The sequence below is a fragment of the Protopterus annectens genome, chromosome 1.part0, assembly GCF_019279795.1.
Source record: "Protopterus annectens isolate FY-2018-M chromosome 1.part0, PAN1.0, whole genome shotgun sequence".
Lineage (NCBI taxonomy): Eukaryota > Metazoa > Chordata > Ceratodontiformes > Protopteridae > Protopterus > Protopterus annectens.
The window spans coordinates 630277199-630294352 of record NC_056725.1 but is presented as its reverse complement, the minus strand read 5'-3'; the positions used below and the strand labels follow the sequence as shown (position 1 = coordinate 630294352).

The window sequence follows — 17154 nt, the reverse complement described above, 5'->3', positions numbered from 1 at the left end:
CTGTCACCAGTAATTGCGTTTTGCAGACAAAGAGGAATTCAAATATATCCCTACTTGGACGACTGCCTAATTCAAGCAGAGAACAAAGACATTCTTCTAAAGCATGTGGCATTTGTAAAAAGATTACTAATTGGCCTGGGGTACACAGTAAATGAAAATAAATCAAAACTAGTGCCCTCTCAAGAGATAATATTCCTGGGTGCAAGCTTAACTACAACTGCCCAGATGGCTTATCTCATGCCAGACAAACAAAAGCAACTGACTACTTACTTCAAGAAATTGGCAACAAAAACCCACTTATCTGCAAGGAAAATCTTGCAGGCCTTGGGTTTCATGGCATCCTGCATTCTACTAATTCCATATGCCAGACTGCATATGAGGAAACTACAATGGTATCTAAAAAGTGTTTGGACTCAGCATTGCCACAGCCTGGAGACAGTAATTGCACTCATTCCCTACCTGCAACAGGAGTTTCGATGGTGGGCAGAAGCCTGTCACCACAACAAGTGTCTGCCATTCAGTTTACCCACAGCCAGACAGACACTGACAACGGATGCATCAGATTATGCCTGGGGGGGCCCATATGGCAGGAAAATGTATTCAGGGCACATAGCCTGCAAACCAGATGCATCTTCACATCAATCAAAAAGAGATGCTAGCTGTTCAAAATGCCCTGACAGCTTTCAAGGACCTGCTTCATCCAGGACAGATACTGATAAAGACAGACAACACTACGGTCATGTGGTACATAAATAAGCAGGGAGGTACACATTCCTACCCCCTCTGCAGACTAGCAATGACCTTATGGGACACAGCATTGGCTTTTCAAGTTCACCTGCAAGCACAATTCCTGCCAGGAAAAACAAATACTCTGGCAGACGAACTAAGCAGAAACCTCATGGATCCCCACGAATGGAAACTGGATCCCCAAGTCTTCAGCATGATAATAAGGAAATGGGGATTCTCAGACATAGATCTATTTGCCTCCCCTCACAACTGCCAGTTGTAGAGATTTTGCACAAGGATTTATCACAAGCAAGCATGGAAAGAGGACGGCCTATCCCTCAGCTGGAAAAATCTAACAGTATATGCCTTTCCTCCACTGCCTCTCCTTCCCACGGTACTCCTAAAGGTCAGACAAGAGAAGCCAAAAATGATACTGATTGCACCAGACTGGCCACGCCAGCACTGGTACCCAATCCTAAAGAACTTGTCTCAAGGTCCAGCATGGATATTGCCTCAAGCTTCTCACTTGCTGACCCAACAAAACAATCAGATCCTGCACAGCCAACTCAGGACCTTAAATCTGGCAGCATGGCGAAAAATGTAGCCATTCAGAACACTCCTCTTTCAAAAGCTGTTATGGATGTTATCTTGGAGGCCAGGAGGCCCAGTATCAGAAAATCTTATGCAGAAAAATGGAAGAGATTCTGTGCTTGGAACCAGGAACAAGGCATTGACACGTGTGTACCAAATATTCCTCAGATTTTACAATACCTAACTGAGATGCTGAACAAAGGCCTTTCTTTCTCATCAATTAAGATTCATGCCTCTGCCATTTCAGCCCATTACAATATGGAACCACCTATTTTTTCTCATCCTCTAATAAGGCAGTACCTCAGAGGGGCCAAAAACATTAGGCCTCCAAGGAGAACACCGATTCCAGCCTGGGACCTCAATTATGTTTTGGAAAAACTCACACTGCCTCCTTTCGAGCCAGCATCAACAGCAGATATAAAATTCTTATCCTGGAAAACAGCTCTGCTCCTAGCAATAACCTCTGCAAGGCGAGTCTTGGAGTTACAAGCACTCATGGCTGTGGAACCTTTTATCATTTTTCATCCAGACAGGGTTTCTCTGAGGACACCCCCTACATTTATGCCTAAGGTGGTATCCAGTGTGGCCCTCAACCAAACTATTCACTTGCCTACCTTTTATCCAAATCCACAGAACAAGGGTGAGAAAATTCTGCATTATTTGGACATACACAGGCAGTTACCCTTCTACTTGGACAAAACTAAAGCTTTCAGAAAGACTGAGCAACTTTTAGTGTCATATGCTGCAGGATCACAAGGAAAGGCTATCTCAAAACAGACTATTTCTAAATGGATAGGCCATTGCATCCACTTCTGCTATTTTCAACTTGGCCAATCAGTGCATAAGGGCATTAGGCCTCATTCCACCAGAGCAGCAGCCACTTCAGCAGCCTTCCTCAGAGGAATACCAACCAAGGATATCTTAGAGGCTGCAACTTGGAGTTCAGTGCACACTTTCACAAAGCGCTACCCTATTTAGCCCAGCCACCCATCCTCAGCTTTGGGATTCAACCCAAGAGTAATGACTGCAACAATGAAACACGATGAACATAGTACAGTTGTGTACCTACCATAAATGTAGATGTTCGAGTGTATTCACTGTTGCAGTCCAGGTTACCCACCCACCATCCCCCTTTTCTTTGCTGGGACTTATCTGCACCTCTCTATCCTATACAACCTATTTGGTGTATTTGCTTGTAGATGAAGGAAATGTTATTTTTGTGCATGCATTTTTATTGGCTTATTTTTCAGCCTACCAATTTGGGGGCACCTGACATCTGGGGCAAGAAAAACTGAAGAAAATCGCGTTGGCTGCATCTTTTATACCCCTGGCACACTGACGTCAGGGAAGAGGTGACAGCAACCGATGCCAGACCTAGACTTTGGAATTCTGGCTGACTGAGGGTAGCCTGCCAGCAGGATAACCCAAGAGTAATGACTGCAACAGTGAATACACTCAAACATCTACATTTATGGTAAGTACACAACTGTACTTTTGATTTGCCCCCTGTAGCATTTATTAAACAAATAGGTTCATAGGTTAATAGGTAGGTACTAGGCTATCGGCACTGGGGCCTATATAAGCCTAGCCAAAAAGGTTCCCTGGCTTTCGCCACCCAAGAAGTTATTTTCCTGTGCCTCTGTCAAGCAGTGCCGTAGAAGTGATCGCCGGGGTGAATTTTCTGTTTCCCATCCAGTCGTCAAGATTTTTCTTAAAGAGGGCCAATGAGGAGCTTTGCTTGACATGAATGGGTAGTTTGTTCCAGAGCATGGGAAGTCTCGGGGACAGGAGTCTATCCCTCCAGCATGTTTTGTTTATTGTGGTGACAAGGTTTAGGTCCCTGGAGCATGTGGTTCAGAGAGATTGGGATTTCTTTAAGTGTAGCATGTCCAACAGCTCTGGGTTTGACATAGCTTTGTATGTTAGGCAGAGATCACCTCTGAGTAGGTGATATGCGACAAAGCAGAGCTGGAGTTTTTTGAGACGGTCTGTGTATGGCATCTGTTTGAGACCAGTAATTCTCTTAGTGAGGTATTTCTGTGGTGTTTCCAATTGTTGTAGGTGTCTTGTGAGATACATGCTAAACAGGGCATTGTACTCTATAATGGGACTGATGAGGGATGAGTAGAGATCAACAATGACCTCCTTTTTTCTAAAGAACCCTTTTATGGTGATGAGGTGTGCCATGCAGAAGGATTTCCTGACTACTGTGGTGATGTGGTTATCAAAGAAGAGGCTACTGTCCACCTACGTCCCTTGGTCTCTTATCACACTTTCAGTGTTTGGTGAGGTATCACCTATGTGGTAGTTCATGAGTAGCAAGTTTTTTCCAAAGGGGATGACAATGCACTTCTTGGCACTGAGCTTGAGGCCATGACTTTAACACCAATCATCTGTCTATGTGAGGCTTTTCTGTAGAATGTCTCCATCATTAGGTGATTCTGTTATGGCTCCCAATTTGCAGCCATCTGTGAACTTTGTTAGCCAAAGACCTTCTGTGTTGGTCTGCACTTCAGAGAAGTAGATGCCGAACAGGAGAGGACCCAGGACCGAATGCTGTGGTACTCCACTTGTCACTGGTCTGAAGTCAGACTTGGAGTCGGCTACTTTTACTGTGTGGGTTCTGTCAGTGAACCAGTTGGCCACGCATCTTGTGACATAGGGATTTATGCCCAGTTTAGTGAGTTTATCTATAATTCCAGAGTGGGGGATGGTATCAAAAGCCTTGGTGAGGTCAAGATAGGCTGTGTGTACTACCTTGCCCTTGCCTACGGCTCTAGTGATTGCTTCAAAGAAGTCATTCAGGCTTAGCAGACATGATCTACCTTTTACAAACCCAAACTGAGTGGGGTCCAGGGTTTGGATGTTACCTATGTCTTTGTTTATAAGCTCCAAGATGATACGTTCCATGGCCTTGCAGAACAGGCTCATCAGGCTAATGGGGTGGTAGTTTCCAGGGTCCATGGTGGCACCCCCTTTGTGGAGTGGGATAACTGTTGCTGTGTGCCATTCAGTAGGCACATAGCCTGAGGTGAGGCTATGACTGAACATGGTACTTAGGTGGGGTGCCAGTTCATTCTGTAGTTCGTGCAGTATGCAACCTGGGATGTTGTCTGGTCCCATGGGTGCTGTGTTCTTGGCTTTGGAGAATGCAGTCTTTACTTGTTCATCTGTGATTATAGGGGCTTTGCATTCTTCCAGTATTAAGATGGGCCCTTTGGAGGGTGAGAGGGGGGTATAGTTAGTACTGAACGTATCTGCCAGGATGTTGGCAATATCGGTTGGTTCTGTATATTTAGTGCCATTGTGCTGTAGCTCAGAGCAGATATGAGTGTTGCCACAGAGATTCTTGACATAGCTGTAGAATTCTTTGTGGTTGTCTTTGGAATCAGTGGTAATTTTATTTTCATAACTGGCTTTGGAAGATTTTATGAGGGATCTCAGCTTCTTGCTGAGGCTGACCAGGGAGTTTCTCCAATCTTGGGATTTTACTCATTTTTGCAACAGCTTCTTCCTTCTGTTGTAGAGTTTGTTTATGGCAGGGGACTGCCAGACTGGCTTCCTTTTTTTGGAGGATAGCATCTTGTTTCTGTTGAGGATGGCATGATCCATGCACTCATGTATGTGCTTATACAGTGCATTTGTGTAAGATTCAGCAGTCGTACCTCTATTTTACATCTGCATGGGTGTTGTGAAGTTTGCTACTTCTGTCTTAAGAAGCATGAAGTTGGCTTTGGAGTAGTTTTTGATGTTGCTTTCCTTAATGGGGGGGTGAGGGGGTGGGTGTAGAATATGTATGTCTAGGGTGATTAGCTTGTGGTCAGATCTGACCAGCGAGGAGTTGACCTCTGGTGTGGAACACCGGTTACCCATATTGGTAATGACCAGGTCCAGGATATTGCTGCCCCTGGTGGGGGTGTGGAGAAACTGATCCAAGGTGTTGGAATTTATGAATTCCAGAAAACTTTGAGCGAATGAGTTGGTGCATGAGTATTTTTCCCAGCTGATGGTGGGGTAGTTGAAGTCGCCCATAATTAAGTTATTGGGTTGTACCTTAATATTTTCCAGTATATTAAGAAATGAAGAGTTGGAAATATGTTGTAGACAGCACTTCGGTGCATTTGATAGGGGATATTACTGACAGGTAAAGCATCTTACTGTTGCAGATTAAGGTAATTGGCAGGTGATGTGGATTCAGGCATGGAAAAAAATCCACAGACTTCAAAGAAGTTCTGCATTCCGGAAAACTGTACATACAGTATTACTAATGTTATTTTTTGCCAGATAGTGATGCAGATCAAAGTATTAGAATTCTAGTACTTACTCAGTAAAGTTTCAGATATTATTAGTGAGGTTTCATAAGCAATGTAATACTTCCCTCTGCTCACAAAACAACACTTGTTCATTAGCCAACACTTAGATTCATAGATCACTACTAGGCTAACTGCCCTCATGGGCCATTTTAAGCCTAGCCAATTACCTAATGTGAAAATCAAACCCTGCACCTTGTGTCTGTAAGGTGGACACTTTAACCATTAAGCCAACCTCCCAATCAAACCCAGGACCCTGTCAACTACAGCAGAGTGCATTAGACAATAGGCCACTCAGACTTCATTATTATGTTTGCTAAAACAGGTTTGCATGCTACAGACCATCATCATTCTAGCGTTTGCTGATAAAGAATAAGTTGGAGAGATAGCAGGACTGGATTTGAGAGAATCGTGTATTTATTGGGGGTAGGAGGTGGGTGCACTAAGACTGCCTGTGTCCTAAAATGGCAAGATTCTCTGCACTGCAGGAGTAGTTTTTCCCAAATTAATTCAGTACAAGTTTTGGGAAATGGAAGATAAGGTAGACAGAATGTTACAATAAAGAAATACAAAGGTTTTGCACATTCCTGTATAAACAACATATACTGCATGCAGGCCATGCTGTCAGTTTGTATGTCCAAGGACATCTTTCATAAAACAAATTAAACTATGCTCAGTGAGGTAGGTTGTTTTTGGCCATGTCAGACACCACTTCAGTTTTCACAGCTGTTGCTTTATGAAATGGTAAAGTAAAGAGTATTCACTTTGTCATCATTTAGGAAGGCTCAGTTTATCTTACAAAGGGATGGTCAGGAAGAGAAGTTCAAGCGAAATCAGTCAACTTGTCGATGGCTCTGGACCTAAACACAGACTTAGCTACAACAGCTGGCCATACTTAAGGGAATATTCTAAAGTGGGGCAAATTAAAATATCATTAAATGACACCATCAAAACTGTAAGAACTTTGAACTATCCTAACACCTAATGTAATTTAATAGACTATGAACTATACAGTATATAAGTGCATGTAAGTTACATTTTGAAAACACTATAGCAGAAAGTGAGTTAGCAGTACAGTAAAGGCTGATTATAAGGTGCTAATGGGCTGTGTCCTGCAGAGCTGAATCTCACTTACATATTGAATGATTTAGAAATGGCCATTGAAATGGACCTAAATCTCTTTAGTTAGCTCTGGAAAAGGCAGTGGTGTATATTGGTGCTACTCAATTTAAAATAAAATGCATGTTGGACACTGCTGTTTGCCTTCATGCAGATACATAAGTGATGACTGGTAACTACTAGTAAAGTGACTGGAAATACAAAAATGTGTGGTCTGTCTTTGCTGTAATATTCATCAGGTAAAGTAACCCAATTAAAAAAAAAAGTTCTTTTTGCTTAAAGTAGTGTTATGTGTTCCAGGCAAATGACAAATATACAAGTGGAAAACTCCGTAAAGTACATACTGTGTGCATACTTTAAAATGCTCAAGATGTAATCCGAATTCCTGTTTGCCTTTTTTGAACAGGTACAATGCAAATGTTAGCTGAAGTGTACCATAATCCTCATTAATATTCTGCCATTGCTATTACTCAATATGTTGAACTATTACAACACAATATAGAAGACTCCACATAAAATGATCATATCCCTTCTATACCAATTTCCTTTTTCCACCAGTCACTCCTTATTATTGTTTGCCTACCCTTTTTCCCTTATAAATATTTATGCTACTTAATTTTCACTTTCTAATAACATTCCAACTGTACCTCACTAATCTCCATATTTGTTTAAACCTAATCTTTCGCATCCCTCTTTTTTATCATCAATGGTTGTGCAAGGATTTGGAGGGTGGCCTAATGGTTAAGGTGTTTGCCTTAGAAATACAAAGTACAGGGTTTGAATCTTACATGGGGAAAATTGGCTAGGTTTAAAATGGCTCACAAAGGCAATTAGCCTAGTACTAACCTATGAATGTGTATATGTACACACTGTACTAGCATGATGTGTATAGTGAGTCTCTAGCAAAACTTCTGTAAAACTTGACTTGTTCACTTAGTGTGGTTACATCATTGCAGTGGTTTGTGTTATGTTATCTTATGTATATGTAAAATTGTATTGCCCATTTATTATTTCTTTTGTCCCTAGAGTAACCCTAGAAATAATCCAAGTGGATCAGTTTTATACCTCAATTAACAAATACACACTATATACATACGTACATTGTCAATGAAACTGTAGACAGCAAAAGTGAGGTTGACAGGCACCTGATTTTTGTAAAAATGAAGTTCGAAGCGATAGATGGAAGCTCTGCTTGTCTCGTGTTTGTATCAGTCATTGTTTCAGGAAGTACATCGATAGAAAGGAAAAAGAAAAGAGCAAACAGGAAGAGAGAAAGAGCGACTGCATGTTTAGCTTCATTTGAGAGTGTTGCTGCTTTACTCTTCTTTCAACTGTGGCTGATAGGCTACATTCTGAGTCACTACGTTTCTTTACTGTTATAAACCTCTGTGCATGTATACATGCGTTTTTTTGCAAAGAACCAGTAAAGTTCACTTCTTATTCAAGCATCAAATGTTATCTGTTTTAAAGGTAGTTTTTCGGGAATTGACATTTTTGAATTGTCTTTTTTGCCCCACTGCTCGCTAGCCATCATCCGTCCTCCAGTGATTAATCAGCTCACTTGTTCTATGGGTGTGTTAATGGCAGGAGGCTATCATCTAGGCAGCCACCAGGCTATTTTTTTCTTTTTTGTCTTTAAACACCCCCCCCCCCCCGCAGTGGTAGACATGCACGATTGCACATACTAGGGCTTGCTGTGCCTTCTTGTGTGGGCATGCACACTGCCAGACTTGCTTCATACAGACATAACTAGACAGAGCCATGTGCACATCTCAGGCATATGCTGTGTGCCATGACCTGTTATCCAGTAGATTTCACCACTGCAGTAGGCCACCCCCCCCAGGATGGACGAACTTGTGCTGGTCACTTACTCTTTCCATCCTCTACCCGGTTCCTGCAATGCCTGAAATGCTGTGTCATCTGGGTCATAGTCAGAACTTCATTCCTATGTGTCAGGCTAATTAGCTGATTAGGTTGTTAGAAATGTTCAACAAGGCACTGTTCATATATCCTTTCATCTTCTGGATTCCTTCAGAAGTATTTTGAGAGCTACATGAACTCTACAGCAACCAAAAAACTGGAGAGAACATTTTTTTTTTTATTTGACAGTGTAAGACCTCCTAAGCACCATGGATCTGTCACTGTTCTCCCTGTATACCCTTAGAAATGTGTTGCTCAGAAGAATATAGAAATAAATTCACATTAGGTCTTGAAAAAGTTGTATTTCCTCATCCATATAATTTCCTTCAGTTACAGTAAATATCCCCAGTATTCACTTTTTTCTGTTTAAGGTTTGTGTGGTCTATTTCCCACAGAAGACTATATATATATATATATATATATATATATGTATGTATATATCTTGTGATATGAAGCCCAGTTTCATTTAATATTCAAAAGAAAATGAATTTATTATGCTTATATTGCACTGACTCAGGAACTATGATTCATTTCTGAACTGCAGCCAACATCAGTGTGTCTAGTTTATTCGAGGGGGGAAAGAAATATTATTATTATTATTAGTAGTAGTAGTAGTAGTAGTACTACTCTTTATATTAATAAATCAAAATCACTACAGAGTTATATGTTAGATTATATTACCGTACCTACTGGGGCTGGTCAATTACATGGCTTTGTATCTAACATTGGTTCACCACAGTAATGACATTGTTGGTTAGTAACGTCTGCTACCCCCACACACACACACACACTCATGCGCTCAAATAAAAGAAAATTTACAGATGTTCAAAGAAAGTAACATCTCAGTAATAGTCCTCTAATTTGTTAGTGTAGCTTGTGTTTATGTTTGCAACAGTGACAACAGCCTTACACTCATTTTTATGGGACACCATAACTAGATAATTACACATATAAATGGGACAGCTCCTGTTTTATTGCCTTATAAATCAGCAAGGTAGAGGCACTTTAGTCTTCCATGTAAGGCTACAGTACGGATACCATTTCATGAGCAGCACTTAAAAGATTTGTAAAGAGCTTTCACCAAACTGCAAACACATGTAGCCTTGTTATTTTAATGAATGTTTACTGAAATGCTGCCATTTATTGGAACTTGGTACTTTAATTCTGGGTTTCATGTTCACAGTCATATTATCCATATTTTACTACTTTCTAAACAATTTGCTGAGCTATCACTTGACTCACTACATTTCAAATTAACTACTGTTTGATGCTTAGCAGGAAATCGCTACTTGTTTGGGGCATCCCATTTCAGATCCATTAATGCAGACTGTTTTCAGAGGTTTGTTGTGATGTCACATTCACTACTAAAAGATAAGCAGTAGTTTCTTGAGGATTATATATATATATATATATATATATATATATATATATATATATATATATATATATACATCTATATCTATATATACGTGTGTGTGTGTGTGTGTGTGTATGTGTGTGCAGATATATATCTACATATATATATATATATATATATATATATATATATATATATATATATATATATATATATATATTTCTATGTTAATTGGACAAGTGTACTGGTCCCAGGACCATTTTTGTCTGCAACACACACACACACACACACACACACACACACACACACACACACACACACACACACACACACACACACACACATACACACACACACACATACACACACACACACTGTGATATCCTCTTGATTACCCTATTTTTTTCTAATCAGTCATTCCTTATTAAACAGTAGCAAAACAGTCAAATAAAATATGTAGCACAAACAGACTTCATTTGCAACAGTTACCCTTTACCAAATAAAGGTTAGAACTTGGTCATGTTTGTTACTGGGTCTTAAATGTTTACGTAAAACGATCCAGGATATTTTCTGTCACAATCCAGCAGCTATGATAAAAATGAAGACTCCCTCAGAAACGAAGTTTTTTTGCATAAAAGGTAAAGGACAATGGATTTATGGAATGAAACTAGACTAAAAATCCACAATTGAACTACATTTAAAAGGCTGCCAGGAGACTTACTGTGGAAATTCATGACAAGTAGTTTTCTTTCTTTATATACACTTTAAATGTTCTGACAAAAATAAGTCAGAAATTAATTTGATGATTTAAAATATGTTATTAACCAATCAGTGTCTGTTAAAAAATGCAAATATTTATTTTTTAATGTATGTTTTAGAGGTAACTTGCCTTGCTAATGTGCTAGTACATTTTTATGAAGCTTTCAGACAGCTGGGGTGTTGAGCAGAGCTTTAAGCGTAGAGAATTAGAGCAGGCATGAAGTCTTCCCAGACTGAGTGGCAGCCAAAAGTACCTTGTAATGAAGAGGACTGGCTGTCTCAAGGAGTTGGGTGAGAAGCAGCCCACATTCTTTATGCAGTACCATGTCAAAAGTCTATTATGCGAGTCCCTTTTAATCAGGCCTTGCAACTAAGTTTTCATAATTAAAATTTTGTCTTCTACTCACACTGAAGGAAAATGCAAAGGCAACATTACATCTCCTTAGAGGGGGAGGGAGGGAGACGATCGCTTGCACAGCTTCAGCACTGACACGTTATGTTACTTTTAAGACTCCGCAACAGTAAAGCAGTTTATTAAAGCAGATGCTGTTTGTTCAGAGAAGTTCTGTGGAACAAATTACGTACATGCTTCTCAGAGTGTAGCAGCAACACGTTACAAGTACAAGGAATATGAATTGCTAACACATTTTTATGGTACCCATATACCTGCTCTGCTCTGGTTATTAAATCAGAACAGGTACGATTTCAATTTACTGAATGTAAAGGACACATATAAACAGTGTTTTAAAACATATTTTTTATATTTTATTTCCTATATTATTATAAACAAATATCACAACTGCATATGTATTTTTACCTATTTTGTCTGTTTTGCAGAGTACAAACAAATCCATAAAGCTACAGTTCAAGATGAAAATTATAGGTGCTGGCCATCATACCACCATGAGTACTGCCTTCTGTCAGTGTTCGATATCAGGGAAGCCATATCAATCTGTGAAAACCACTCCCAGTGCAATGCCTTCATTCTCACAAACCACAAAACATGGACAGGTAATACTGCTATAGCAAAAGGAAGTTGTACTTCCTGAAATTGTTATACAATGTTAAGACAAACTATCATGAGGATCTATATAAAATATATTTTGATGTGTCAGATTGCTTTCTAGTTTTTGTACAAATCTTCCTTTGCTGCTAATGCTGTTGTTGTGCTTTTCGGCTTTTCCCGGTTAGGTGTCGCCACAGCGGAACTCCGGTCCACTAATGATTGGCAGTAGATATTTACGTGCCGAGTTGCCAGCCCTGACGCACAACCTTCAATGAAGGTATGCCCATTCATGCATGTCTCCACACAAAAGACGCTCTAGCTGAGAATCGAACAGGACAACGTCTTACTGTGAGGCGACAACGCTACCGCAGCACCACCACCACGGTCTTCCTTTGCTGCTAATATGAACAGATTTTACAAACACTGTATGATGCAATCATTTAAACCACAGATGGCACCTTAACATTTGAATATGCACAGGTTTTAGGCTTACAGAATATAAAGTTTAGCTTATGCTGAATTACTTCTCTGTAGTATGTGCATTTTATGTGTTTACAGTGGTGCAGCACAACTGCTATGACTTAAAGAACTCTTTTAATAGCAGGCAATAAAGGAAACGAGAAGACAGAGAGCTTAATAGCTCATATAGAAAATGTAACTAGAAATGTTAACATTAACACTTGTGCAAATAATTACAAAGTAATTGCTTGTTCTTGCCCTCCAGAGCCTAGGCACCCTGCATCAATTACTCCTCTCCATCCACACCCCAAAAGTCTGCTTGCTCAGGAGAATATAGATACAAACAAGTCCACAATTCCTGGCATCTGTTTTATTAGATTTTATTATTTATAGTATATTCTTTTTCGTTATTGTATGTATTTTTCTGAGCTTGAGGAAAACAACAGATTGAACTTTAGTTGATTTTATATTATGGAAATTATTTATGTTTCATATTTCTTTGTTCCCCCACAAGTTTTTAGAATATTAGGTGTGAAAAAATAGTTTATTTTCTAGATTGTTATAGTTTAATTTGAAGTGGAGTTGTTTACACCTAGTGCTGGTTTATTCTGGAAGTTTGGTCTGACATTTACCTCATAGTCACTGGGATTCAGGGAGAATATCACCCCCAGCACTAAATGGCTGTCTCAGGACTTCCAATTAGTGGAATGGAGATAATTTTCGATTCAGAGCAGAGGTAAAGTCACACACAGAAACACATCTTTAGCAGCTAATTACCATGTCTCTGAATCGAACAGTGCCCTGACAGACCTGACTGTGTCAATGCCCTCCCCCTTTGCTTGTTATAGTTTGAATTAATAATTTATGCTGCTGTTCCTAAGATCCAACTTTTGATTTTTATTCTATGAATTGTTTTTATCTGTCATTGAGCTTTCTTCTTGCGACTTTCACACTGTTTGCTATGTCAGTGCTCCCCCTGCCGGCTCACACATTGTGACTGCACACACATCTTCAAACATGCACATGCATAGGTATATAAATAGTCATGGAAACTTACACACACGTACATACACACACACACACACACACACACACACACACACACACACACACACACACACACAAATAATCCATGCGGCTACAACAAGCTCCTACAGACAAACACATACTCACAGAACCACTCACACAACCGCATGAATGCTCACACACACCGACACACACAGACACACACACACACACAGACACACACACACACACACACACACACACACACACACACACACACACACACACACACACACACACACACACACACACGCACAGACACACACATACAACAATGAATAACGAAGTAGACAAAAAGAATGTACATATTACCAGGTTATTAAAACTGAGTAGAACCGAAGATTCATTATAATGTGTTGTGACTTTAATGTACCAAGCTGATTTATTCTAGTAGTAATAAGTCTGGCACAGTTAAACAGAAGGTAAACAGATAACTGATAAAGTACTTCACATGTTGAAGAGGTCAGGGAATATTGTCTTCAGCAGCTCTAGAGCTTCTTCCAACAGCTCTAGAGCTCCTGCCATATTCCAAAAATGTTCGTTCAGAAAGCAAAAATGTGCTCAGTGTGGTTGGGTATAGGATCCAATACATAAAGATAGCATTAAAAAGTTTCTTTATTGTCTTCTGATATAGTTACTCATATATATCACTGTAAAAACTTCTGCATCCCCACAACCCAGTTACTTATATATATTAACTCTAAGATCACACTGCAGCTGGGAATGGGCAAAGCACAAAATAACAGCTGTACAATGATCTCATACACTCTGTCACACTTTTCCGTGTTTTCAATTTCGGTGTTAAGGCATTTTGATGTTGTGCCTTTTTGATCTTCTAAGTTTGCTGTTATGAACATTGATGTTCTGATCATTTGAGGTTTTAACAGGGACCCATATATATGGTTTCCCTACATTTCACAGAACTTCTATTTAGTTAATGAGCGCTAGGGGTGGTGCTTTAAGCAGAACATATGGCTAGCCAAGCAGTAAAAATGTTGTGAATATGTTTCGTCAGAACAGATTAGTGGGGTTTGGGGGATGTGAGAGTGTTTATGAGTGTGTTTGACAGCTAGGGTTAGGGTTAGGGTTGGGGATAGGTGTTGTTTGTTTGTGTAGTGTGTGCATTTTAGGGTTAGGATCAAGGGTAGCTTAGGGGGATGTATGCAGTGTCTGTGCATGTTTCTGTGTTTGAGTGTGTCTTATGTAGTGGCAGTGTTATGGGAAGGTTACGGGAAGGTTTTTATTTTAAAGTAAGGTGTAGGGTTGGGGGCAGGGGCAGTGTTAGGGGGGCTGCTACATAACCTTAGTAATGGGTGCTAACCCTACTCCTAAAGCTGCCCCTTCCCCCACCATAACTGTACACTTTACCTTAACAAAACCCTTTCTGTAACATTGCCTATATTCAGAAGAATGGGGGGGGGGGGGTTAGTGTGAAGATCCGGAAAGGAAATAGTTTTCCTTTCTCAATCTTTTCTAGGTCAACCTTTTGGGTGCTCAATATTCAGAATGTTTGAACATCTTAATGCCAGTATTTTCATTCGGCATTAAGAATGTTCCATCATACAGAGTTGAACCATGTCTCTCTCTCACTCTCTCTCTCTCTCTCTTTATATATATATATATATATATATATATATATATATATATATATATATATATATATATATATATATATATATATATATATATATATATATACACACACATTTATATGTATATATGTATATGTGTGTATACACGCATACAGATTTAGGAGTATATGTCATTTGTTAAATAGCATTTTCATTGACTCACAAATCTCTGAAAAAATCATGGAAAATGCAGTTCACTGATCATATTCCATAGAAAAAGTCACATATACCAAATTTAACTTCAAAAAGTGTTTTTGCTGGGGAAAAGCCTCCCACCTCACCCTTACTTAAATATACTAACTTCCCAGTCACAAAACCATGGAGAAAAGAGAAAACACACGTATGGTGAATAACTGCTGGAGCACAGACATAAATTTCTAGAGACAGGGTGCACAGCTTGAGTTTTGGTACCATAAAGGAGCAGATGATCTTTTAGACTAACTTGAATTGTAATTCCCATTATAAGTGATTGTTTGTAGCCTTTTGCAATTTTATATGAATTTTGGTTGAGTGAAATTTGCTTTTAGGAAAATGAGATTTCAGTGAATTTTCTTAATGGTTTAGTATTCAGTCAAAATATGCTGTTCCATGCACAGGCCATTTGTAGTACGTGATCATTAGTATGATATGTTACCACTGTTGACTTTTACCAGCTTTCAGAAATAGATTTTATTTTTTTCCAAAGCTTAGAAACTTTCTAAATAGTATATCATCATTAAACATAACCAAATGAATGTCACCTTTGTATACTTTAATTATATTTTCCATTGTAAGTGAATCCATTTTCTGTTTCTTTAGGTCGTCAGCTTGTTCTTTTTAAGACTGGTTCAAGCCAAATCATGCCAGACCCTGACCAAATTGTATATGTGAAGATGGCTGGATGATGACTACTTTGAAAGAAGCATTGAACTTTGAATATAAAGACTTTTGCTCAAAGCTTGAAAGAGCTGAGGAGGACTGTGGATGAAGAAGTACATTACTTGCACTATTCCTCATTCTCCGTGCACAGTGCCAAACAAACAAAACATTAAGGAAGTGAGCAAACTTGACTGTGCAATAAAGATAAAAAAAAAGAAAAATGTGATTATTTTAAAATAACACTGTCTGGACATACTCTAACTGAACTCATAAAATCATAGCATAGGCTGCTGACATTTTGTTACTGGACATTGTCAGATGGTACCTTTCTCACTTGTCTTTGCTGAGAAACATTGTCATATTGCATTAGGAATGCTCTGCCTGTATTTCTGGAAATCAGAATGAGGCTTAGTAATGCCGTTTATGTCTGAACAGTTTCTCATTCTGTGTAATAGGTTGTAGGGCGTAAAACCAGAAAATTTTGTAAGGTGATTCTGAGAGAGACAATATAAGATTTGCTAGCACTTATTATTTCAGCCTCACTGTGTTTTACACACTACTAATGCAGTTCTACATTACGTCTCACTAATTTAGCAGAGAATTGTGCTGAAGGGAACAGTGTTATTTACTGCCCTACATAATGAAGCCTTAATTACATCATTTCTGAACTATCATTCACAATATGTGGTTAAATGCATCGCTACCAAAAGCATATTCTGAGTTGCCAGGAAACCTCTTTGTATGTTATAAACAATATAAAAGCTTTAACAGTGCTACCATAGGTACTTAAGACTGACTTGAACTCAAGTAGTCATTTTTTTTTGATGGTGCTGACTGTAATACATGTCTGCAAGAACCTAGGACACAGACGTGGTCTTGAACACCCAATGGTCATATTTACCTTCATGTACTTGAAATGGTTCTAAAATATCTGGTCTAACAAAGTATGTCTAGAGTATTTGCTTTCAGTGAAAGCATCTGAAGTAACAGTTGTCTTGCTTTTTTAGCTTTTCCCTTTTCCAAATCTATGCTGTAAATAGTTTGAAATTGTTAATATATTTTTATATGAAAAGTGATTAAAAAGTCAGTTAAGTTACCAATGCATTCCGTTTGATTGTTTGCTTAAAGTATTTGTTAATGAATGGAATATGTTCTTTGCAGTTATATTTATGCCCAGGAAATCAAAAGCCAAGTGCCAAAGGATAGTACTGCCCTTTTATTACCTCAGAGACATAAACTACACAAGCTAGTTAAAGGAAAAGTTCATCATACATTCTTCTTTGCCCATCTAGATAGTTCTGTCAGTTGACACTCCCTTAGTCTCTTTAATGAGAAGTTGAATTCTGTACCCAT

General features: G+C 39.1%; 1 protein-coding gene across 1 annotated transcript in view; it reads left to right on the top strand.

The window, feature by feature from the left end:
- PKDCC (protein kinase domain containing, cytoplasmic) overlaps positions 1-16897 on the top strand; it is a 217142-nt gene extending 200245 nt beyond the window's left edge. Inside the window, exons 6-7 of the mRNA XM_044061918.1 lie at positions 11620-11793; positions 15742-16897. Of these exons, the coding sequence (XP_043917853.1) occupies positions 11620-11793; positions 15742-15827 (260 nt within the window). The 3' untranslated portion in view covers positions 15828-16897. The remainder of the gene's footprint in view (positions 1-11619; positions 11794-15741) is intronic.
- Positions 16898-17154: the final 257 nt, after the last annotated feature.